Source organism: Lynx canadensis, chromosome F1 (genome assembly GCF_007474595.2).
Source record: "Lynx canadensis isolate LIC74 chromosome F1, mLynCan4.pri.v2, whole genome shotgun sequence".
In the NCBI taxonomy this organism is placed as follows: Eukaryota; Metazoa; Chordata; class Mammalia; order Carnivora; family Felidae; genus Lynx; species Lynx canadensis.
The window spans coordinates 37,212,784-37,239,975 of NC_044319.2; the positions used below are offsets into that span (position 1 = coordinate 37,212,784).

The 27,192-nt window shown below is 37.9% G+C and overlaps 1 protein-coding gene across 2 annotated transcripts; it reads right to left on the reverse strand.

Annotated features, from left to right (window-relative positions):
* Positions 1 to 717: 717 nt before the first annotated feature.
* ATP6V1G3 (ATPase H+ transporting V1 subunit G3) lies at positions 718 to 26,436 on the reverse strand. 2 transcript variants are annotated; one of them, XM_032591836.1, is made up of 4 exons: positions 26,238 to 26,436; positions 13,530 to 13,630; positions 6,117 to 6,316; positions 718 to 1,040 (listed from the first exon to the last, which is right to left on the reverse strand). In XM_032591836.1, exons 1-3 carry the CDS (start codon positions 26,317 to 26,319, stop codon positions 6,143 to 6,145), a joined length of 357 nt encoding a protein of 118 aa, XP_032447727.1. In that variant the 5' UTR covers positions 26,320 to 26,436; the 3' UTR covers positions 718 to 1,040; positions 6,117 to 6,142. The 2 variants fall into 2 exon arrangements, with proteins under 2 accessions (XP_032447727.1, XP_032447728.1); XM_032591837.1 differs by lacking the exon at positions 718 to 1,040 and adding an exon at positions 2,336 to 2,360.
* Positions 26,437 to 27,192: the final 756 nt, after the last annotated feature.

Below are 27,192 nucleotides of genomic sequence, written 5' to 3' on the forward strand. Positions count from 1 at the left end.
ACTCTGTGGTAAAACTAGCATGGTCCATTTTACAGATGAGGGAATTAAAACAAGAGAGGTTGGTAACATGCTCAAGGTCATGGAGTTAATAACCGATGGTGCTGGGATATGAATCCAGACAGCCTGGTCCCAGGGATGATGCCCTTAACAACACTGCCTCCTTTGATGGCAGTCATAGTAAATATGCTTTTCTTCACACTGTCATAGGAGAGGTCCAATTCATTTAAACAATCAAACACAGGGAACCTCGTGCACTCAAAAGTTACATGGTCTTAAACTGGAAGTGAGATCTTGAGTCACAGGAGATGGCAGGAATGAGAATATGAGACTTGTCAGGTATGGGAATGTCCACGGCTGTATTTCCAAAACCAATCTCAAATGTGTGATACATAATAGGATTTGACAATCTTAATTGAATAAATGAAAGAGTGAATGAATGATTCGTACTGCACGGGATGTAAGATCTCCTAGTTATGTCATTGGTAAGTAGCTCCTTCAGGCTACTACTCTTAGAAGTGAGAAAAGAAACCCACTGCTCTAACCACTTCCTGCAGTGCCAACATCCGGCAGCACCAAGAGAATGGAGGTAGGGGGATGGGATATGGGACAATCACATAGAAATAACAGTGGTTACATTTCTTCCCGTGGATGAAATAGAAGCATTACATTTTTAAAGTTTATTTATTTTGAAAGAGAGAGAGAGAAAGAGAGAAGGACTGAGAGATGGAGAGAGAGAGAGAGAGAGAGAGAGAGAGAGAGAGAGAGAGAGAGAATCCCAACCAGGCTTCACACTGGCAGCCAGAGCTGACATAAGGCTCAAACTCATGAACTGTGAGATCATGACCTGAGTCAAAACCAAGAATCGGATGCTTAACTCACTGAGTCATCCAGGTGCCCCGGAATCATTACATTTTTAATGGCCTCTGTGCTTAGATTCTTAGCTTTATTTTATCATACTTTCCTTCCAATAATCTTGTTCTCTTTAAATTTAGGAATACAGTATCCATTCCGAGGAGAATTATCCCAGTTCAACTTGAGAGCTGAAAGAAAAAGAACAAGGGAGCTGATGTCAGGTCTCAGTTCAGCAGTTGAGAGGTGGAACCAGACTCTGCCTCCCCCATGCCTGCACCTGAGCAGCTCCCCATCACCAGACAAAAGCACACAACTGACTTTATTTCATTTTACAGGAACGACGATATGTCTCCTTTGGACACTCAACCCTGCTTGACAGTCTTATTATAATTCCCCAGCACCGTCATCTGGTCACTTTCTAAAACAACCATTCACTCCTTCTCTTGTCTGGATAAGTCTCCTGAAATTTCTGTTCATTCTCGGCTAATCATTTCCCTCATATTTATTTTGAAAACACCGGTCAATCAGACAGGAACTTTCTCATTTCCCTACTGCTAGACCTACCTACCACTTGTATGTCAAACTCCACTTGTATGTCATCTTCCTGTTAGCGTCAGGTCAACTCTTTTACTTCAGATGGGAATCCTATGCTTCCTGCCCTCTCAGGGACTTTGCTTCCGCAATAGTTTTCTTCTGTTCTTTAGAGAAATATTTTCTTCTCTGGGAGAACTTCAATTGGTGTACGAATATGCTCTCGCATTTCCTATCCAAACAAAAACTCGTTTGCCACATCTCCCCTTCATGTGGTAGCCCCATCTCTGACCATTTTCATAGTGTTCTAGTTAGCCTGTAGCTGGTGTCTCTCATTTGCTCACCATGCATTTCCTCCTCAAAGGCCTCCTTCACAGATCTGAGTCTGACAGTCACATATCTGTCTTATTGTCCTCCCTCCTCTTTTAAAGCGATAGCTAATGGGGATATCAGTTAGCTATTGCTTCATAACACATCACCCTAAAACTTCGTGGCTTAAAATAACAATTTATCATTGCTCTTGAGACTGTAGGTCTTCTAAGTGGTTTATATGGTCTTCACTTTTCTCACTTATGTGTTTATGGGCCGCCGTGGGTAATGTGGCTCTGTTGACCTCTGTTGATCTAGGTTGGATTTTTCCATGTTGAGGATTGGATGTTTCCAGAGTGGCCTCATCTGGAGATTTAGAAATTGGCAGGTTTTCATACACTGGCCAACTCCATTCTCCTAGTTCTGTTCATCTAGAAAATAATAGTGCTGATCTATTGGTGGCAATTCTTGACTTTGTGCGTGTTTGTGTGTAATACAGAGAAACAAATTAGAAACCATTTTATTCCTCTACATCCTGTAAATTGCATGGCTTTGCTTTTAGAATGGAGTCATTTTTCATTTTGCAGTTTCTGATCGTGCCAACGATCAAAGGAAGGACGAAGGACGATTAAACACATCCTTACTTTATTCCATTTCTGTGTGAAGACCTGTATGAACAGGAAAATTATTTTAGGATAAGTACCTGTGCAAAAAAAAAGTCAACATTTTTTTTGTGACTGAGGAAGCTGTCATAGATAAGTGAGTTGTCTCTGAAATATGTAAAACCTTTTTCATATGTAAATAAAGTAAAACCTGGCAGCTTAGCCATCTGTGGGAGTGTGAGAGCTCTTGAAAAATGACTCATTCAGTTAGGCATAGATGTGAAACCATATTTGAGTGTAAAAACTACACTTTTGCAGAGCTACAGAGCTAAGAATGCTGGAGATCACCACATATTCCTGCCAACATAGTATGTTTGCTTCTTCCATCCTTTTTGGTTCTTTGGATAGTCTAGTAATCAAATTAATATAGGACAGGTTAACAGAAGGAAAATAAATTTAATTGCACACATACAGGATCCCCATGAGAAGATTAGACCCGAGGACAATTGAAGCTTAAATGCCATCTTACACGAGGGGATGAGATACGGGCCTGGAGTTTCAAAAAGAAGGAGGGTGATTCACAGGATAATAAAAGGAGCAGATGTTTGGTAATTAGATGTTTGTCCTGCCACACAGATAGGTCATGTAGATGCAAAAGTTATCTCTTGGTAATAGCTCTCTTTCTCAAATTCTTGTAGGTAGTTTAAGGGAGAGGTAAAGATTTTTCTTGAGTCTGCTGGGTCTTGATTGCCTTCAGCTCAAAATAGCCCACATGCCAAAGTGGCACACTTTGGGGAGATGTTCTGAAATAGTTCAGATGTTGAGAATAGATGTGGGGTCATTAAAAACATTAACAAATACTACAGAAGTGAGAAAACTACAGGTAATGAGTACTGACTTTTGCAAATGGTCTGATTTAGTATGTAGAATTGAATATTGAAGGGCCTATAGAGATCATTTAGTTGAATGCCATTAAGAATCTGAGACCAGCGAGATTGAGTAAGTTGCCAACAGGACATAGAGAGTGTGGGGCACAGCCAGGATCAGACACACAGGCTAGTGACACCCAATCTTCACCATGTCTTTCGGCTGTCATAGCTCCTTTACTGCTGAGAAAAATCCTCTACCGATTTTAGTGTATTTCTATTGCATGTAAGCCTAAAAAAACCATCCCGTGTAGGCTCAGGAATTTATTATCAACTTGTGTGTTCCAGATTACATATTCAAGCTGTTCTTACACAGAAAATTGACATCTCGATAGTTTTCATAATAAGGTATTTAAGATATTTTTCATGAGGTAAGATATGTAAGGCAAATCACAAGGCTATGTCTTTTAGAATTATCTTTTCACATGGCAATTTTTCAAAAGTGCAGTTTTGGTCATTGTTTTACATAACTCACCTCTGAAGGAGTAATCAAAATCTCCAAATCTGTGTTAAAGTGGAAATCCTCCGTGGCTGTCCTCATTTGAGGGAGGCAACTTTACTTGATGTCTTACCTTGGTTCCCCCTCTACCCCCCAAAACTAAAAGGACATCGTTCCTAGGAAAGGTTGATACCCTTCTGGTCATTAATTGGAGAATCAGTTGTCTTTCTGGCAAATAGAGAAATCTATTTGAAATTAAAAAAAAACTAACCTGTTTGGGTTTCCTTGCCCAACAAGTTGGGAAAAACAAATGATATTAAATTTTTCCTCCATTTGCCCAATGTCAATATAAAATTGAATGTTTCTGAGATTTAAGACTATGTGGTAAAATTTTAATTTTGTCTGCTAGAGGGGGACCTACATCTAGTGTAGGTTAATCTAAAACAGTGATCATTTAGAATAATTTTCGTCTATATTTGGAATTGAATAATTTGGTAATGATTAAAATTTACCAGTTAAATTTTGTTTCAACTGGAACTAAATTTTGTCTACGTATATTCTTGGAAAAGCAGAGTACTCAGAGATTCTTAATGATGTAAATACAGAAACTTTTCGGGGAGTAAGTAATGAAGGGTGAGGACATTGGAGTCATTGGCCAGACTGGAAGTCCCATGTCACTGTCATTCAAGCAACTGCGGACAAGTTCCTTAATTGCTATTTCCCATTTTGTAAAACAGGGATGCGTGCTAACACAACACACAATAATGGGATCAAGATAATTCATACGTTGTACTTAAAGTGCCCAGTACCTAACAAGAATTTAGTGATTACCGTCTAGGTGGCTGGGCTAATGGCATACTGTTTGCATCAGTTTGGGGCAGGGGCTGCTATAACCAAGTACCAAACACACTGGGTGGCTTATAAATAACAAAAAATTTATTTTTTATAGTTCTAGAGGCTGGAAGGCTGAGATTAGGGTACCAGCATGGTCAGGGGCTGGTGAGAGCCCTCTTCCGGGTTGCAGATTGCCAACTTCTCCTCTCTGAGTGAACTAGCTCTCTGGTGTCTTCTTATAGGGGCGCGAATTCTAATCACGAGGGCTCCACTCTCCTGACTCAATTACTTATTAAATGGCCCACCTCCAAATACAGTGACCCTGGGGATTAGATTTTAACATATAAATTTTGGGAGGGACACAAACATTCAATTCATAATACATACTAACCTGCTACATCTGCTGGGGCTTTTTTTGTTTGTTTTATTGATTGATTGATTGATTGTTTTTAAGCCTAAACACCTATGCTAACAGCTCATTTAATTATCATTCACTTTTCTCTTTTAAAAAATGATAATTGAGGGGCGCCTGGTTGGCTCAGTTGGCTAAGTGTCCACTTCGTCTTAGATCATGATCTCATGGCTCCTGAGTTCGAGCCCCACATCAGGCTCTGTGCTGACAGCTCAGAGCCTGGAGCCTGCTTCAGATTCCGCGTCTCCATCTCTCTCTGCCCCTCCCCCACTAGCGCTCATGCATGCTTTCTCTCTCTCCTTCAAAAATAAATAAACATTAAAAAAATAAAAATAAAAAAATGATAGTTGAAAGAAGAATATCTGGTTAGTTGAAGGTAGGCAGAGAGAATGGTTACATAACCAACTCATGTCTTTTTCTGTATCATCTCTCTCTCTCTCTCTCTCTCTCTAATCTCTATCTTTCTATCATCTATCTTATTTAGGGGGAGAGTGGCAGAGGGAGAGAGAGAGGGAGAGAGAGAGAGAGAGAGAGAGAGAGAGAGAGAGAGAGAGGAGAAGGCTCCACACTCAGAGTGGAACCCAAGGTGGGGCTTGATCCCATGACCCTGGGTTCATGACCTGAGCTGCAATCAAGAGTCAGACACTCAACAGACTGAGCCACCCAGGTGCCTCTATATCTATCATCTATCTATCTATCTATCTATCTATCTATCTATCATTTATCTAGTTTTCTATCATTTCTGTATCTATGACATTCTTACTGTTCTTTGAATTAGTGGTAACATCTTACTGATTTCCTCATTGATTAATGACTGGTTTCCTCACTAATGACTTAAACAAAATCCTTGACATCTGTTCATTTTGTATCTGTCTGAGATAGAAATCTTTCTTTAAAAATGATCTTTTAACAGCTACAACAAAGAAAACATTTTCTAAATTGCTCAGAAGAAGCATTTTTTTCCCCCTAAACCTCATACTCGCTAAAAAGTGGCCAGGTTCACATTTTTCTGCCAAGTGTCAAAAAATATGTTACTCTGCCGGTTGATTTACTTTACGTTAAATGACAACGCACGCCTGTTACCAAGAAAGATATAACAACTTTTTGTTTGTTTGCTTTTAAATTCAGTGCTTATGTGTGAATTATGTCACATTGAAATCTGTAAATGTCTAGTGAATTTAAGATTTACATTTCAAATTTCATGCACATACCATTTATTGAGCAGTAGGGTGCACGTTTAGTGGGTAGCTCTGTAGTTTACGTGGATTCCCGGCTTCACGTCGCAAACCATGTTCAAAAGCTGTTTCAGCACGACTTCCATGTACTTGTTGTAGCTTCCATTCAATTCTTTTATCTTCCCGAGTGTTCGCTCGTCTACTTCCTCTGAGAGATTACTTTGAGACCCCATTACCTGACAGAATACAACGGACAGAATTCACCACACTATCCATAGTAAAGTGTAACTGGTCTACTACTTAAACTTGTTTTGGCCTATTTATTAAAGATTGTTCTAGAGTGTACACATTGTGTATTATTTTTCTAGAACTTTCTCAGAGAATGGATACGATCACCAATACCATAAGTGGGATGGATAAACTTTGTTAAAAAATGAAAGGTGGCTATGGTCAGTTACTTCTACTTCTAGGCTGGTCCCCACACAGTACAAATTGGAGGCACATTCACAATCATCCTCCATATTCGGGAGGTTTTTCCTGTACTGCATTTTTCATACATTTGTAAGAATTGCCATTCAGTTCCTCTATCTTCCCCATTGCTTACTTTTCTGAATTAAAAGTCTGGAAAGTAAAGTGGTAAGACATCATTAAACCCCTTGTGCTGGTTTTCAAAGAGCAAATAACTGATTTGCCAATTTTTTAAATATATTATCTGAACTGATTAATTGTTGTTTTCCAGGAAGATATAGTCACGATATGCCCAGTAAGGTACTTTTACATGCATGCGTATCTCTTTTTGGATAATAGATAATTTTGAAAATTTTAATATAAAGTGGATTTCTTTCATATTAAGATATACTTGTCCATTTACTTACATTATATATTTAGATACAGTTTAATATATCTTTCTGGTTACTCTTTTATCGACAGTGATTCCCAGTATTTCCATTTATCTCCAAGAGATTTGACCAAAATATAATTTCACCAGGGGAGTTACTAATTTAAAGGAATTCTTCAGTGAAATCCTTTGAAAAGTTACCCTTTGTAAAGCAATCAACTCCTAATTCATCTCCTTTGTAAACTCAGCCTTTCTTAAACATGGTATTGTTAAGGCAACACAGCTGTTTTTTGTTTGTTTTTCTCTTCTGTGAATGTTTACACACAAGGAAGGTATGCATTAAGTTCAGTCCAAGAGACTCCACTAATGATTGACTTCTATTTCAGGGTTGTTAGACTATTCTAAATTCTAGAATTCGCATTATCTTTCTGGGTCTTAAACTTGAAATCAAACACAATTGAAAGCTATCAGGTTCAAGTTCTTTTCTGTTTATATACCATGCAATAAGGGCTTCCCAGTTCAAAGAAAATCATTTTAAGGAAGTATAGCTTCTAAGACATCAAGTAACTTTTATAAAATAACATTGAGATAAGTGAGCATACAAGGAGCAGACATATGGACTGAATTTCTCTTGCTAGGTAGAAGTTTAAAAATGGAAGAGAACTATTTACCAAAATAATTCTACCAAAATCATTTTTTTCCTCTAAAGCTACTATATTAAGTGAGATTCTACCCCACTAAAAAAAGTCCTAAATCCAATGTTTTAAGTGTTGAAATATTTAAAAGACAAACTATTATAAAATTATTATCATTTTTTTCTTTGGAGCAGTGTTAAAATAGCTATTATTAGGTTAGATTTCTGCACTATCCTGTAGGACTTTGGAAAAGTTTATTTCAACCTTAGGTTCTTTTTTTTTTTAATTAAATTAAATTAAATTAAATTTAATTTAATTCAATTTTATTTTATTTTATTTTATTATTTTATTTTTTAATTTTTTTTAATGTTTATTTATCTGAGACAGAGAGAGACAGAGCACGAGTGCAGAAGGGGCAGAGAGAGAGGGAGACACAGAATCCGAAGCAGGCTCCAGGCTCCGAGCTGTCAGCGCTGAGCCCGATGCAGGGCTCAAACCCACAAACCGTGATATTATGACCTGAGCCAAAGTTGGTCGCTCAACCGACTGAGCCACCCAGGCGCCCCTCAACCTTAGGTTCTTTATTTCAAAGCTGTCCAATAGAAATGTAATATGACCCACAAAGCAAATCATACAAATGATTTTAAATTTTCTAGAGTCACATTCAAAAGGTAAAAAGACTGGGTAAAATTAATTTTCGTAATATATATATTTTTGAGAGAACGTGTGCACACGTGTGCATACCCCTCCTCCACCTCCCCCACACACATACACACATCTGTGTGAGTGGGAGAAGAGCAAAGGGAAAGAGAGAATCTTAAGCAGGCTCCACACTCCATGACCTTGGGATCGTGACCTGAGACAAAATCAAGAGTCGGATGCTCGACCAACTGAGCCACCCAGATACCCCTAATAATATTTTTTATTTAAGCTTATATTCTTAATATTATTATTTTAATGTACAAGCAACACAAAAATTATTCCATTGTTTTTCATATGAAGTTTTTGTAATCTGGTATGTCTTTTATACTTACAGAATATCTTAATGTGGACTAACTACATTTCAAGTTTCATTAGCTATATGTGAAGTGGCCACTTTTTTTTTTTTTTAATAGAATTGACTGTCAAGTTAGTTCACATACAGTGCATGCAGTGTGCTCTTGGCTTTGGGAGTAGATTCCCATGATTCATCGCTTACCTCTAACACCCAGTGCTCATCCCAACAAGTGCCCTCCTCATGTTCATCACCCTTTTCCCCTCTCCCCTGCCTCACCCCCATCAACCCTTAGGTTTGCTCTCTGTATTTAAGAGTTTCTTATGGTTTGCCTCCCTCTCTGAAACTATTTTTTCCCCTTCCCTTCCCCCATGGTCTTCTGTTAAGTTTTTAAAATTCCACATATGTGTGAAAACATATCTTTCGCTGACTGACTTACTTCACTTAGCATGATACCCTCCAGTTCCATCCACATTGCTGCAAATGGCAAGATTTCATTCTTTCTCATTGCCAAGTAGTATTCCACTGTATATATAAACCACATCTTCTTTATTCATTCATCAGTTGATGGATATTTGGGCTCTTTCAGTAATTTGGCTATTGTTGATAGTGCTGCTATAAACATTGGGGTACATGTGCCCTTATGAATCAGTACTCCTGTATCCTTTGGATAAATTCCTAGTAGTGCTATTGCTGGATCATACGGTAACTATTTTTAATTTTTTGAGGAACCTCCACACTGTTTTCCAGAGTGGCTACACCAGTTTGCATTCCCACCAACAGTGCAAGAGGGCTCCCCTTTCTCCATATCCTTGCCAACTTAAGTTGTTAATTTTAGCCCTCTGACCAGTGTCAGGTGGTATCTCAATGTGGTTTTGATTTGTATTTCCCTGATGATGAGTGATGTTGAGCATCTTTTCATGTGTCTGTTTGGTGGCCACCCTTTTTGACAGTGCAGGTTTAATCCACAGATGACAGCTACTACTATTAGTTGTGTTCTTAATGTGGTTCTCTAAGACAACATGATAATTTTCTGAAAGGATTATAGTAGAGATGATACATAGCAAGGAGCCTAGCACTGAGTGACTAATCAGGAAATGTTAGTGATTTTTCACTGATTGTGTTGCTTGCACTTTCTAGTTTTTTAAAGCCATTATACACTTTCAGAAACATTGGAATGCCCTTAAAAAAGGCTCATAATCTCATGTCTCATCCTGCATAATTAAATATAATATTTTTTCTGAGTTTATTTGATGCACAGTAATTTGAGTTTCTACATTGTTCCCTAGACATTACTATACCAATAACTAACCATACACTATTGTTTTTACTTTATTTTTTACCTTATTTTAAATTCTTATATAGTTAACATACAATCTTATGTTAATTTCAGGTGTACAATATAGTGATTCAACAATTCTATATATTACTCAGGGCTCATTAAGTGTCCTCTTAAACCCCTTCACCTCCCCTCTGGCACCATATACTATTTTAGACAGCCTTCCATGGAAAGAATTCCATACCTTTATATCTGCAGACAGTGTTGATTTAAACCATGCAGGTGAGTAAAGAAATGAACATAAGCTCCACAAAGAATCAGTGGCATCTTGTCCACTGATGTATTACAAGTGCCTCAAACACCTCAAAGTGGATGCCCAATACATATTTGTTGAACTGAATAGAACGATCAGATCTCTAGATATTACAAGTGCCTCAAACACTTCAAAGTGGATGCCCAATACATATTTGTTGAACTGAATAGAACGATCAGATCTCTAGATATTACAGAGAACTTATTACCTGTGTTCTATTGCTCTCGTTGGCAGAAGCCTTCTATCTGAATGCTTAGGACACTACAGAAATTAGAAGTTGATCATTGTGTGACATGGGGTGGGTACATTTGATCAAAGGGCACCCTTTAAGGACTTCTCACTGTTGATTTTCAAAACTTCAGTGTTGAGACTGATACACATAGATTTACAGCTAAATGACTGATGGTGGTGAAATCTTTCAACATTCAGTACATTTCTTTATAAATTGTTCAAATGTTCCTGTCTAAGGGAAAGCAGAAGTTCGGGTCCCACTATCATAAGCAAAACACCGTTTGGCATGCTCAATATATGGTTGCTTCAAGGAAACAAAATGTTTTCATGATATGAACTCAGGAAGAAAGATGAAGATAGAAAAATCATCTTTATGCTTCAGGCGACTATTTTCATTTCTCCTGTTGGGATTCATGATCCCTCTAACTTCTGCATTAATAATAGATTTAATGTTTCCACTGTGGTCCGATTCCTTTTAGCAATGTCATATCTTCTTTAGTAGAAGATGTTATATTTGGTAGCAATGATAAGGAAGGAGGAATAAATCTTCAATAAAACAATATTTGTTGTTATACAACCGACATAGGGATACCTGCTTTTGTTGATATGTCAGGGGAATGGAAACAGCACATACATTAACAAGAGCTAAGACACAACTGAAAAAAGTAACATCGAGGTGTCTCACCCACAGCAGGCAGAAAACTGGCTTCTTGGGTCTCCTCCCAGACCTCCTACTTGCCCTGGGTTAATGATGATGAGATTTAACTGGAATAGCAATATGTCTGACATATGGAGGTCATGCCAAGGAAGGAATATCTGTGCTAATGGTTTTACAATATGCTTGAAGTTAGTGGAGGCCTAAACATGTTGACCTTTCGATGTGAGCTTTTGATCAACTAGCTGTAAAATTGGCTTAGAGCTCTAATTATGAGAGCAATGAGGAGTTTTAATTATTTTCCAAAGCAGAGAACAAATATCCTGAGCCAGATTTACATCTTATGAGATTCTTCTGAAGAAATAACATTTCAAGAGATTTAACCCAGTTACTTTCTAAAATTACAGTCAGTTTTGTTATGACTTAGAGATATAAGTACATCAGAAGTATCCTGCATAAAATAATAAATGCTGACTGGTATTAGGGATAACTATTTTCTCAGGTCCCAATATGTTATGGGTCACGACAGGACTCAATAAGAAAGATAAAGTCACAGAAGAAATGTTAGTTACTTATTCTCTCAATGAATATTTATTGTACTTACTATGGAACAGACACTATTTCATTGTTGGGGAAAATAACAGAGAACAACACATAGGCCTTATTGTTTTGGTGTTTATATTTCAGAAGAAAAGACAGGCAATAAGTAAAAAATGTAAATATATGATGTATCTAGTAGTGTTACATGATATGAATATAACGGAAAACTACTTTCTTTTCTAATGAAAGACACAGTTTTAAATAAGGTGATCTGAAAGATGAGCTAACAAGTGAACAGAGATTGAAGGAGGATGAATATGTCTAGAAGATAATGATTCCAGGGAGCAAATACAGTATGTGCAAAGGCACAGTTGGAAGTCGTGTGTTCAATCTGTTTGGGGAAGAACAAGAAGACCGATATGGCTGAAAGAGACCAAGTGGAGACAAAAGTAGTAGAAAACGTTACAAATAACCAAAGCAGATCTTGTTGCACATTGCTGAAAAGTGTTCTGGTATTTCCTTGTGATTTCCTTCTCATTTGGCTGGTTTCTTTCAATAAATCTTTCATAAGAATATAAAGAAATGCTTTTCCCTACACGAGCATTTAAAAAATATCTGCAGTTCACAGTAAAAAGTGGGTGCATGACATTTTCAGAACCGACAGGTTAGAGAGATAGCCAAGGGCCAATCACGGAGGGCTGTATACACATGTATAGATCTAGGATTTTATGATTCTATTTTTGAAAGACTGATGAGAAGAATTTATTTTTGCTGAGTGGTCCACTTCATTCTGGGAAGGACTTTTTCTTTTAAGAAGGAGCCCCCTGGAAAAGTTTTTCCTATCACGGGATTCGATTTCCCTGACCCTCTACCAGCCCCACATCTACTCCCACTAAAATAAAAGTTGTAAGTAAGGGGATTTCCAAAGTGCTTGAAGTTCATCTTTCAATGTCAGCCTTTACTTATGTTTCTATTGGAGGGAAAAACCCTTATATCATATAAACTTTAGTTGTAACACACAGAATTAAAAAAAAAAATTATAGTCATATCACAGTAGGAAAAGGAGGATGTTGGTTCTGAAATTTTCATGCACTTTTTTTTTCACTGTAAACTATAGATATATTTAAAATGCTAGTGGAGGAAAAACCTTTTAAAAATATTTTCATGAAACATTTGTTGAATGAAGCCAGACAATTGAAAAAGAAATAATAAAAAAAAATACCAGAAGACTTTGTAGCAATTTGCTGAATCTGCCATATCTACTTTGGTCATTTTTTTTTTTTTAACGTTTATTTATTTTTGAGACAGAGAGAGACAAAGCATGAACGGGGGAGGGGCAGAGAGAGAGGGAGACACAGAATCGGAAGCAGGCTCCAGGCTCTGAGCCATCAGCCCAGAGCCCGACGCGGGGCTCGAACTCACGGACCTCGAGATCGTGACCTGAGCTGAAGTCGGACGCTCAACCGACTGAGCCACCCAGGCGCCCCTCTACTTTGGTCATTTGTAAATCTTGAATATACCAAAGAAAGTTGACCAAGAAACTCATTCTATAACAGTGTGAAACACTTTTTATTGATTGTAGTGGTAAATAATAGTAGACAAAAAAATATGTTTTCTGAAGTGTTTTTCTTAATAAAATGTGTTCATCATCTGTGGTGGGAATAATACTTTAACCAGTCCCTTCAGTTTGAATATTTGAAAATATGATTTTTAATATGGACTACATATTAGACATTCACTATTGATTGATACTTTAGACAGCAAATCGAAAAGTCTGGAAAGTGAACATGTAAAATCAGTAATTCTGTAACGTATAAGATTTAGTCTGATGTTCAGGCTTAGTTGAACTGTGTCTGCTCAATCCGTTGTATTTTTCCCCCTTGATATTCTGCATTACACCTCTTGAATATTAGTGTATTATAATCTACACCACATAGAAAAGCTGTGCTAACTTTCTTACTTACCTTAGATTGTTTCAGTCGAAACTCCTTATCTCTCTGCATTCTGTACTGGTTAATTTCTGCCATGGCTTCCTCCTTAGCTTGCTTCAATCGCTTCTCTTTCCCTGAATATTAACAGGGGCAAAGGAGGAATGAATTTTTTAATTGACATGGAATTTCAAACTTCAATTCTAAAAAAATAAAATAGGCGAGGTCTACATTGTTTTCCTGATAAATTTCTCTAAAATGGTGAAGTTCATTAAAGAACAATATTGAAAAACACCTTACTTTTTCAATTGGGTTTTTTAGAGCATGGAAATGACAACTTTCTTTCACACTTACATGTTTAAATAAAATATCTGCCCATTTACTCACAGCAGTAACAGCCAGAGAACAGATTTTAGCTGTCACTTACTCGGAAAGACATTATTTGGTCAGATTTTCTGTCCTGATTTGCTGCCAGGAATACTTCAGTCCACACCAACTGGATCCGATTTAACACTGGCAGATCTCCAAAAACACTACAAACATGCAACTCAGACTCTATCAAACTGACTTACAATTTTTTAAAGCATTTTATTGGGATTTTTTTCTTAGCATTTGTTGACTCTAGAATGTCTGATTAAGCCCCACAGCACATCAAAGTAGGTATTTTTTTGTAGTAGCTTTCTCTGAGGGGGACTTGAAAGTGGCTGTAAAACCAATTGTTTTTAATGGTTAGGAGACTTAGTTAAATAGCTCTCTTTTCTTTTATTAAGAGCAAAGGTGTAAGCCTTAAGCCAGCAGACAGCAATGTAGATGAAAGTTTCAGACAAATACAATGCTGCGGGGATCATTAGCTAGACACATGACTTTTTTTTTTGACAACCAGAGTAAATTTGGGGTGGGGGGTTATAGACTAATATTAATTGCTGCTATGCCCCCCAGCACCTTCAGGGGGTTAGGTACTAATGCTTTGTGGTCATTAAAACTTTAAAGAAACTCCAAACTGTATTAAATTTTTTTTTATCTGAACCCATTGTCCTTCAATTTCAGTTAAATGCCTTCATTCTTTTGCTTATTTAACAGTCTCTCTGATAGTGTCTCAAGCTTTTGCTTAGAATTTTTGTCAACTGTTATATTGTGCAGACCTTGAACTAAGTAAGCGTGTTCTCATTAAGCAGCGTGAAAGAAAATCTTAACATAAACTTCTGTCATCCACATACATACATGTTTTTATATGCCTTCACTTTTACATACCTCTGTAGCATTTGAGTGTAAATGGTTCCTGAAGCTCTCTCCCTGCTAAGCATGTGGTGTTTTGCCAGTTACTGTACATATATGCGGAATAAAGATAGATTTCCCGAGTTACAAACTGACGTGTCTCTTTTAATGCCTATTGTCCTTGAATGGGACTGAGTAAGCCTCATGCAGAGCAGACATTTAGCTACGTCTTTACTCTCTATAAAATCCAAGGTCTGGTGAAAATTAGTGCTCTTCTGATGCTTGAGGCTTAACGGAACATTAACAACACTGCTTACTTTTTTTCTACTTAGTTAATGCTCATTATCATTTTGTATTTCCAGATTCCTTAATTCTCCACATTTCTAACCATTTTGTGGCAGCTAAACACTATTCACGGAACAAATGCACAATATGTTGATAGGGGAAACTATCCCCTGATCCTCAGCCTTCTTTCTTATCACGGCTGTCATTAACATTAGGACAAACATATATTTAACGTGTATCAACGTTTTGTTGGTAATAATGGGTTGTAGGATTCATAATCACTTATAAAACAAATGACCTGAGACGTCACTACTCTTCCACATTAATTACATAATATATAAAAATATTGGGTTCAAAGTCACAACTCTAGTACATTAAAAAATAATAATAATAATAATAATAATAATAGGAAAAGCTCTGTGTGCCCTACCCTGGAGCAAAATCCAGTGCTCTACTTAAAAGGCTGTATATTAGCTCCATCATACAGTGACAGGCTCAGAGTGTGTCTGTGATTCCCCCGTCACGGCACCAGTCACCTGCTGGTTCTCATTCAATTAAATAGGAGAGCCACAGGGAAATTGCTGCTGGCACAGCCATTTTCTGGACAGACGCAGCAGCTGCCGCTGTGTGAGAGCCTGCATATGCTACACCTGATTTAATCCAGTGGAAGAAACTGGAGCCTAAAGCCTGCTGTTTGACTAGAGGTGAAGCAAAATGCATGCATGAAATCAACTTCCATTAACCTCTAGCTTTCTTCTCTGTCTCTGTAGGAAGATTTCCAAATTTTAATATTATGCCTTACCTTCTTAAGCATTAAAAGTATTCTGGGACCTAAGCATTTAGGTTTATATTCTTATTTCTCAATACTGTCTGTATCAAACATAAGGACGATCATATGGAACAGTCCAGATTTTAAATATGACAATCAAATATTTGGTCCCAAACTTCCTACAAGGTCATACAGGCTTATCAGGCCCAAGGCTTGTTTGCTTTAGAAGACGTGGTTATCTTATACTACTAAAGCAGGTGCTCCAGAGTTGTGCAGGAAAGAATGGTTTTGATTTGTCCATCCATTATTCTTTCATTGTTTATTGAACACCTACTATACATTCTGCATAGGGCTACAAATAGAAGATAGAGAAATGCACGTGGTATGGTCCTTGCACGAATACAGTGTAATTTGGAAATGTGTACATGGTGCTCTGGCTTCCAAGAAGAAAATGCAAAATACATAAAATTGTGAAGAATACATGTAATCAAGTAGGAAAACAACGGAACATATGCTTTGGTTCTGTTTGTTCCATGGCAATTGAAAATCACACATTTATGGAAATTTTCATTACTTAAATTCTAGACAATCAGTGCTTGCCGTCCATCCCAATAGTCGTGTTATGTCTTATGTTATTAGGGTAAACAGGGGCGCCTGGGTGGCTCAGTCGGTTAAGCGTCAGGCTTCGGCTCAGGTCACGATCTCGGTTCACGAGTTCGATTCCCATGTCAGGCTCTGTGCTGACAGTTTGGAGCCTGTAGCCTGCTGCGTGTTCTGTGTCTCCCTCTTTCTCCGCCCCGCCCCCCCCCCCAATTCTGTCTCTCTTGCTTTCAAAAACAAATAAAACATTAAAAAAGTTTTTTGGGGCGCCTGGGTGGCTCAGTCGGTTGGGCGTCCAACTTCGGCTCAGGTCATGATCTCGCAGTCCGTGAGTTCGAGCCCCACATCGGGCTCTGGGCTGACAGCTCAGAGCCTGGAGCCTGTTTCGGATTCTGTGTCTCCCTCTCTCTCTGACCCTCCCCTGCTCATGCTCTGTCTCTATCCGTCTCAAAAATAAATAACTGTTAAAAAAAAAGTTTTTAAAAATTATGTTATTAGGGTAAGTCAAAATATAAACAACTGGACCCAGATATGTAGACGGGGGGGGGTCAGAGGAGGCTGCCAAGTGGGGTCAGGGGAGACTTCTCAGGAGGGGATGATTGAGCTGACTTTTTAGGCAGGACAGCAATGGGGATGAATATTTCATTTTGGAGATTAGAACAAAGCACAGAGACCGTTCCTAAGCTAGTTTTGGACACTCTTTGTAAATGGCTACACCTTAATAAAGGTATTCATTTTTTAGACATGTGGCTTGTCATGCAAATATGCCCTACATTCAACATGCCCTGATTGAGATATTTTACGGGAAATTTTGTGGAAGGGAAAGAGAGGGGGAAAGATGTTTGAATTGATTTCCAGGTGATTTGTAGGAAAAGAATTAAAAACTCAATTTGGGCAGGTAAAACTCAATTTGGGAGGAGGGAGTGCAATGTGAAGGATGGGATCTCCCTGGTTTTGTGGTTAGGAGAGGCCATGTAAATTGAGTGTCCCAAATGCAAATGAGCCCTTGAGACACAGAGACCCTGTTCTGTTGACTGGATTGTTATATTGGTTTTGGAATTTGTTTAGGGATGAGGATGATGGGATGTCTATTATTATTTCAGAAGAGAATCAAAATTATACACTAGGCACAACGACAGTAAGATATTAGAAGCTTTGTAACCTTAAGCAAATTAGTGTGTCTGCGCCTGAGTTTTCTCATCTATAAAACAGATTTAATAATTTACCGCAATAAGTCATTAGATGTTTTAGGAAAAAAAAATGTAATTAAAATGCTCGACAAAGAACAGCTATTTGATTATTTTTAATCATGATTAGGAAAATGAGCCCAGTTTTTGGGGAACTTTGATTAAGAACAAAGATAATTAATACAATGTGAGTTTGAGGAAAAGTCCTGAGGCTGTCACTAGAAAAGCCTCTGTGGGCTTCCCTGAGGATATCCAAATGGAGATAGTTAAGGCATCTGGACAGACAAGTTTGGATCCAGAAGCAAGTTCTGAAATGGATGTCAGTCGTCTGGGTTTGTACATGTGCTAGTCATAGGGATAGGATTTGGACTGCAACCAAGGGTGAGTGTACAGAATGAGGAGAAAAGAGAGCTAAGGTCTCAAACTGGGGGGCTGCCAACATTCAAGAGATAAGAAAAGGAGGAGGACTCTCAGGAAGAGCCTAAGAGTTAGTGGTCAGAGGAGTAGGGGAAATCAAAGAAACATTCAAGAAGGATGTGGCCAACAGTGTCAAATGCTACAGAGAATGGAAAAAAGAGACATTTAAGCAACGAATATTACTGAATATCCTCTTTGTGCCACACACTGTTTCTAGATCTATAAATACAGCAGTGAAAACCATAAACAGACCAACTTTCTATTCTCATGGAGCTTGTAATTTGAACGTATTAGGTGGAGATAGAAAGCAGAGAGTTTAGGGGCACCTGGGTGGCTCAGTTGTTTGGGCGTCCGACTTCGGCTCAGGTCATGATCTCATGGCTCGTGAGTTGGAGCCCCGTGTTGAGTTCTGTGCCGACAGCTCATAACCTGGAGCCTGCTTCGGATTCTGCGTCTCCCTGTCTCTCTGCCCGTCCCCCACTCATGCTCTGTCTCTCTCTCTCTCAAAAATAAATAAACATTAAAAAAAAAAAAGAAAACAGAGTTTATGATATGATAGTGATAATAAGTGCTATGAAGAAGAAAGAAGGAGCCTAAGGGATAGAGAGACGGTGTTAACTTAGGTAAGCCTTGTCTTTTGGATGAAGTGATATATGAAGAGAGACCTAAAAGAATAAGACAATTAGCCATGCAGCTATCTGAAGGGAAAGAGCATTCCAAGTAGAGGCAACAGCAGATGCAAAAACCTTGGGTATGTGACATGCTCGAGAAGCAGCAAAACACTATCATGGCTGGAAGAAAGAGAACAAGATGACTGAATGTTAGGAGACGATACTAGAGAGGTAGCAGTGACGGCAGGTCACACAGAGCTCATGGGGCACGACAAGGCTTGTTTGGTCCTTGAGATGCTAAATTCATGAAGGGTATTTAGCAAAGGTGGGGCATAACACTACATATGATTTAAAAGAATTTCTTTGGCCGGTGTGGTGAGAATAGATTGTAGGGGCAAGAGAGAATCAGGAAGACCAGTTTGCAATCTATTACAATAGTTCAGATAAATGTTAACGATTGCTGGAAATGGTAAAGTAGCAGAGGAATTAGCAAGAAGCTATATATACTTTGAAGGCAGAGTTGATGGATGAACATGAGAGAGAGAGAGATAAGGCAATGATGACTCCAATATTTGATTTTGGGAATAGAGTTAAGAATGCAGTTTAACTGAGATGCCTGGTAAACGACTAGCGACGGTAGTGAGAAGGCTGATGTTCGCATGATTTTGGAGATTGAAGAAGCAACCAGGGCTGGAAATAGCAAGTTTAGGAATCATCATTTATGGAGCTGGTTTTTAAAGCCATGGGTTAGATGTGATCACATAGGCAATATCTACAGATATAGAAGAAAACAGGTTCAAATTGGGACCCCAACTTTAGGGATTAGAAAGATGACAGATAGCCAACTGTGAAAGTGGCGTCCCAAGGTCAAATGAAGGAAAAGTTTCAAAGATGAGAGAGGGATCCAGTTGTGACCGAGATATCTAATTAATAAAAAGGTTAACAATATTTGTGGTCTCGGCAAAGGGAACTTTGCTGGAGTTACAGCGACAACAATCTGGTTGAAGAGGGTATTATGCTAAGTGAAATCCGTCAGGCTGAGAAAGACAAGTACCATATGATCTCCCTCATATGCGGAATCTAAACAAAGCCACAAATGAATAAATAAACAAAAAGCAGAATTAGACCTATAAGTACAGAGAACAAAATCATGGTTGCCAGAGGGAAGAGTGGTGGGGGGATTGGCAAAATGGGTGAAGAGGAATGAGAGAGACAGACTTCCAGTTATGGAATGAGTAAGTCACAGGAATAAAAGGCACAGCATAAAGAATATAGATAATGATATTGGACCAGCGTTGTATGGTGACAGATGGTAGCTACCCTTGTGGTAAGCATAGTGTAACGTATAGAGAAGTTGAATCCCTATATCGTACATCTGAAACTAATGTGGCATTGTGTGTTAGCTACACTCAAATAAAAAAAAATAATGAAGAGAAATTTGAATAAAAAAAGGTAGACACAAGGAATACAGGCACCTTTTTACAAAAGGGAACAAAGAAGATAAAGGCTCAAGACAGTCAGTCGAGTGGATTTGACAGAAGATCTTGTGAGTTCAATTGTGTCCTTCAGAAGGATATGTTTAAATCCTAACCTCTGGTACCCGTGAAGGTGACCTTATTTGGAAATAAGGTCTTTGCAGATGCAATCAAGTTCAGATGAGGTCATACCGAATTAAGATGGGGCCTACATCTTATAGGAGTGTCCTTATAGGAGAGGGAAATTGGGACATAGAGACGAAGAGGCACAGAGAAGACACATAAGGGAGAAGGTCTGTACTTACAGAGGTAAAGATTAGAATGATGCAGCTCCAAACTAAGGAAGGCCACGGATTGTTGGCAATCACTGGAAGCTGGAAGAGAAGCATGACAGATTCTTCTCCCTTAGTGCCTCCAGAAGGGACCAACCATGCCAGCACCTTGTGTTTGGACTTCTGGCCTCCAGAACTGTGAGAGAATACATTGCTGGTCTTTTTCTTTTTTTTAACCATCCTGTTTGTGGTAATAGTCACAGAAGCCCTAGGAAACTAATACAGGGGCGCACAAGAAATAGACTGAAGTGTCAGCTGAGCACTGGAAGCAAGGCCAGGTATCCATGTGCGTGGCAGGGAGAGTAGACATCCAAGTGAATGAGCCACCTGACAAAAATATGCATGAACAGAACAGAGGCTACCTTACTTGATGTGAAAACAAAGAGCACTTTGTGAATGGAGATTGCGGTCTGTTACGAATAGCCATTTTTATTCTGTTGTGCAGAAGAAAAACAACAACAACCTTCCTTGGCTTTTGGGGATTGTGAATAGTATGATAAAACCAACCTGGTTCAAAGAATGTCATTATTTGCTCACTTGCTACAAACATTGGATAAAGTCATGTCACCAGAAAAACAGAGCAGCAGAGTTCCTTTGGTTACACAGTTTCTCTGCCGACCCTAATCTCTCATTTCATATCTTTGCTTCCTTGGTATTTCTTTTGCAATTCTTTGTACTTGTATTTTCCTTATTAAAAAAAAATCGTTAGTAGTTTTGTGTAGATTCTGGATTGAATATAATCAATTGCTATTCCTAGATGAAAATGTTCTGTGGCTGTTTTAATATGTCCCACTTGAAGAAATGAAAGTCCAATATACTTACAAATACCCCATTAGTCTGTGGACTGTTAAAAAAAAAGAGAAAAAATTTACAGGCCTACAAAACACACAAGACAGGGCCATGAAATTCTAATATAACAACTTTTATTTTATTAGTTTATTAAAAGCCATGTCTTCATGAACCAAAGTATTCACTTGCATAGAGAAGAATTTATTAAATCAAATCAAGGTGCTTGTTTAAATAATTTGGAATATCTGTCTACTTGGAAGCAAATAGGCAACTAGATGATTTAAAAAAAATATTTATGGTTGGTGTCCTATAGACCCAACACAAACGAATCTGCATTATTATATTAGCTGATGTATCATCGAAGTAGATAGTCAAAATATTGTCTTAACTATTTATTTTGCGCTGAAGTATAATTCAGAGAGGCCCTCATAGAAGATTGTGCTTCAGAGATCAGTGGAGCTCTATTATTCTGCTGTACTTTTTGACAGAATTCTTTTTGTTAAGTAGTGGAAGAATATTCATAGTTAACATTTATTGAACACGTACTATGTGCCAAGTAGTGTTTTAAGTCCTTTATATATATTAACTCAGGCAATCTTGAAAATTCCATGAGGCAGATAGTGTTATCTCCATTTTGAGGCCAAGGAAACTGAGACACAGTGAGGTTCAAGGATAATCTGGCCAATTCACCCACCCAGTAGGAGGCAAAAACTGGATTTGCCACCAGGCAGACCAGATCCAGAAAGCGAGCACTGACCGCACCATCTTGGCAGAAAATTCTAGGTGTGTCCTTCACTGTTATTAAGATTGTCTATTGCTTGTAGAACATTTTAAATATACCTACTTGTTCAGTTTTTCTCATGTTCAGATTTGAACATTTACAATGTTTACCACCCCTTCCAATCTATATTCTGTAATACAAGTTCTAATTTTGAGTTAAACACTATTTTTGTCAGCTGCCAAAGTAGATAGACTGAGTGTTTATTTGTGAGAAAGGCTATGGTTCATCTTTGGAAATAATTAGGGATTATGGATTCTCTATGTGATGTTGAGTCACGTGTATTTGAGCATTTCAAAAGAGCTGTAGAGTTTTCCAAGTTTCAATGGGTGTAAACGGAATGAATGCTGATCTCATAACAAGCCATAACTACAAGTAAAAATACCATATATTTCAGAGGAACACAAGTCTTTTTTCCGCCTATTGATGATGGTACCTTGAATTTCTAATCTAATTCCGTTGAAAGTAGTTCAGTTGCCCATACCTGGAACTCCAGGACAGGTCTGATGTTCTGCTGTAAAATATGTAACTTGCCTTGGGCCCACACACTCACTTTTATGTTTTGATTCATGCAAATTTTTAAGGCAGAAGGTGTTAATTTCAAGTAAGGTAATTTAAAATAGTGCCAAACTACTGTGATTCCATCTAAAATCGACCTAACAGCAAGACTATTTTGCATGTAAAAATTTGTGTCTTAACTGATAAATATAATTTAATCTGTAATCAGTAAACACAGGCCGATATCTGAGCTTTTCTAGCCATCTACTAGAGGCAGTCCAACTCTCCCTCATTACAGGAAAAGCTGACCCAGAACTAGCAGCAGTTGTTAAAAAAAAAAAAAAATTAGATTGTCCTAATCTTTTATTCCATTCTCTTATTTTTATTCCTTATAGTAATATATAAGTATACATATTATGTTAGTTAAAAATAAAAATAACTATTTTGATTATACTCTATCTTAGGTATAGTTTTCTGATCCTTAAAACATCATGGCCATCTATCTATCATCTATCATCTATCTATCTATCTATCCATCCATCATACGTATGGCATATATATAAATATATATATATATCTGATATTTATATATTTCATATATATATCTTGTATTTCTATCTAAAAAAGAGTCAAACTCAGAGATGTGGAAACATAAGAAAAAAACCAATGCTTTTTCTACTCTGTTGTTTCACAGCCCAACTTTTTGAGTCTGCTCACCAATTTCCCTCACATCGGCCCAGCCACAATGTTCTCTCGTGACCAGTGAGTGTCTTGAGAGCAGAGACCTGTACATTTCATTTCCAGAGACCTAACAGCCTTCAGGAGAATTCCTGATACATCAAGTCTACAAACTCTTATTTATATCCCTTAAGGCAAAGCATTTATACCTCATATTGTATTATACCTCAGCAACTTCACTGAGCTCCAAGGCAGTCCTTTTTAATGGAATATATTAATATTTTTGCAGCATTATATATAAATATACTACCTTACTAATCTTGCATTTTTCTAAAATGATTAACATGTGAATTGCCATTGTTTTTTTCCCCCCTCTCCGTCCTTCCCTGTCTCCCTCTCCCTCTCTTTTTCTCTTTCTTTCTTTTAGATATATATTAAGGAGTCCTTCCAAGTGCAGATTTCTGAGAAGCTTTCACATAAATGGATTTAACAAAGAGAAAGTGATCCTAGACTTCCCATGATGGTGGCCACTATTGCGATGTATCGGTTTTCATCTGAAACTATTGTCAGATATACAAATGCATGTTTTTTGGGGGGAAAAAGTGAAATATATGGGTTTACAAAAATGATGGCTATCTGCACCTCTTATGGCATTATTCCTTTCTCCTTTTTATGTTCATTTATGCATTTATCTCACTAGAATTGTTCACGGAAGAGTCTAGGTCTACTCATTAGTGTATATAACAAAATGGCTTGGAAACAGTAGGCACTCAATAAATATTTACTAAATTAAATAAATTAATAAATTACAAAACCAGTGAAATATGAGAAAGGTGGCAAAATACCAGGTACAAAAGGTAGTATTTTATTTGCTACAGAATGCTTGAGAAGTCAGTATGACGGGTGCAGTAACTGAAGTTGTAACCAAAAACTGTTACCTGCTGATAGCTACGTAAGCAAGCAGCTACTATCTGGAGAAAACTGTCCTTAAAGCCTATGCTTTGTGAGGCAAAGAGGACAGACTGACATTCTCCGTAAAATACAGTGCAAAAGTTGGTTGTGGAAATAACATTTGAAAAAATATTTTCCAAAATGTTTTTATGGCCTGGATACTTATGATTACTGGTTGCATATTGGCTTGAATATTTATGATTGAAGACCAAGGGAAAAAGTACACAAGTACTTCAAGTTACTGGCAAATCAAATGAATGTTTTGTATGAAAATAAGATAATATGTGGTTTACAACACTGCCTTCTGGGGAAGATTGTCCAAGGATAGCATATTCGCTCGCCGAAAGGCAAGCAAGGTTGGCTTTTATTTTTACTATGAAATCTGTGTCTAGAAAGTTTTGAGTGGTCCTCTCCTCCAAACAACTTGCATGATTCACAAAGCCTTTCTTCTCGAACGGCTTTGCAAAAGACACACTGGCAAAAAGCAACTGAATCATATGATAGTATTAATGTGCTCAATATTGTAATTTTGCTTTTTCCATGATGAGGAAGCAAAGGTAATGCAATTCTAATATCTTAAAATAAGTTGGCCTTCTGTTCTGGAAGTTCTAAATGTGGTTAAAAATTTGCATAAAAGATAAGGAAGTTTTCTACACTGCTTCAATCAGCAGGTCCTTGACTGCTTTGTTTTCTGTAAAATTACTCTGCATTCATACCATTTTGCAGTCATTTGCATGGTTTGTTATAGAAAAAGAAATGGAGAAGTAGGTAAAGTTTGTCTTAAGTTTTTCTCCTTCCTTTTCTCTTTGAGCACCTTCCACATGATGAAGTCCTCCTTTTGCCGCTGTTGGTAGTTACATTGCCCACCGCTCAAGAGATCAACTTAAGAAAGAAAAATGATTTTACCTGTGATCAAAACACCCTGTGGAATGAGTAGTGCCTCGCTCCTGGTTTCTTCACTTGCATTTTAATGCACTGTTGCAGCATCCCATTCCATACATCTAAACAAGCTTTTGCACTACGTACTCTGTTCCTATCACTATATTCACCCGAAGAGTTGCATCAACATTTTTAAGACGGGGCCACTTCTTACTGAATTTTGAATCTAATTGCAGGGGCAAGACATGTCATTAGGAAGAAGCTAATAGACACAAATTATTATAGATTAAATAATAATGTGATATGAAACAGGATAGTGGAAAAAGCGTAGTTCTTATTCCTAAATTCGAGTTGTTCATTGACAACATGTTAGTTTATTCATTATGAAAATTATGAAAGTTTTGTATAGTGCAGTTGTTAAGATCTCCTCTGTACCATTTGTACTATGTGTGACTTTAGGCAAGTTGCCTGATTTATCTGAGCATCATTTCTCCTCTTTGCCAAAAGAGTTGGTGTGAGTAAATAAAGTAAGAATTAAGCATGGTGCCTGTGTGATATTTTCTATCTTTAAAATATGACCTTTGGCAAATGATGAATTCTCAGTTTTTACATACATAATGTGGAAATAATAGTAACATCTCATTCATATGGTTGTGGTGAATATCAAAGAGCATAGGAAGGGGGTTGACATTTACTGAGATCATTCTGTACTAATATAGAGATGCATGACTACATAAAAAGAAAGTTAGAAAATGAGAATAAAATGGAAATATTTAAAAAATATTGGCAGTTAAAAGCCAATATTAAAGAGGGATGGGAACCAACTGTTAACTGTTACTGTCACAATTTTATAGGAACAGAAGCTGATGCTTACAGAGGGTAAGTAATTTGCTCACGTTCACTCACAAGTAGATTCAGTCTGGAAGTTGTCTATCTCTTAACCGTTTCACAATATTGAGAAACTGAGGCGTGGCAGCATTAAGGAAGGTGCAGAGACAAGCCTCAAGGCCTTGTCTCCTTGTAAACTCAATGTCCACTGTCATTTCATTTAGCACATGACCTCTCTGGAGGATCTGGGTTAGAGAACTTCGTCCTCTGGGTAGCCAGAGGGACATATGACTGGGTAGTTTCAGTGAACTGGCCAAGCTTTCTGAGGGTGTGGTGGAAACAGGGTTTGAAGCAGAGTCTGTCTGCCCCTAAAGGCTCATGCTCATTTCGTTGCACCCGCCTCAATCATTTTGTAACAAATCCCTTATAAGTAAGACAGGACGAAGACTTACTCTTCTTGGCTTCCTCTAGCTTGTCCTTGGCCCTTTTTTCTGCCTGAAGGAGCTGGTGGATCCCCTGAGACTGGCTGGTCATGGCAGCCTGCTTCGAGTAAGGTGGCTTCTGTGAAATCCGGGAAGTGGCACATCTATTTATCCTTTAAGAAATCACCACATAACTCAGATTGTTGTGTCAACAGCGAGTTCTAAACACAGGTGTTTGTTCCCAAATGGCCTGATTGGGCCAGATAGCTGGGCCCCAAGGAGACACCAAGGGTGGAATCCAGAAAAACAAGTTCAGTCAAAATGAGGAAGCTGAAAACTTGTCATTTCAGCTAACTTCAGTCTTCTATACAAAATAAGATTTTCATGGGGTATTGAGTCTACTTATAAAAAAAACAAGTAAGATACCTTTTGGCAGATTAGCTTCTTTCTTCCAAGAAATATTGACTTATTTACGATTTTTTTTCTTTTTTTAAATGTTTATTTATTTTTGAGAGAGGGAGAGAGAGGGAGGCGAGTGGGGGAGGGGCAGAGAGAGAGGGAGACACAGAATCCCAAGCAGGCTCCAGGCTCCGAGAGGTCAGCAGATCCCGATGCAGGGCTCGAACTCATGAATCGTGAGATCATGACCTGAGTCAAAGTTGGATGCTAAACAGACTGAGCCACGCAGGCGTCCCACAAAATTTTTCTTTCAAGTTGAAAGACCTTTCTTTGTTCTTGTCCATGCAGTTCTGGTTTTAGAGGTTTTTTGTTTTACTTGTTTCTACGGGTACAATTTTCTGTTTTGGGTAAATTTATTAACTTTTTGCTAAGAAAGAGATGTCCTGGCTTTGTGCACACAAAATAGACTAGGAATCTATTCTTTTCTTTTTCTAGGCCTCAGGTGATAATAATGAAAAGATTTCTTTGGGGCATTGAGTGCTTTTTAGTTAGTAATGCTATATGCTAGAGTTTCAGGGAGATCTCA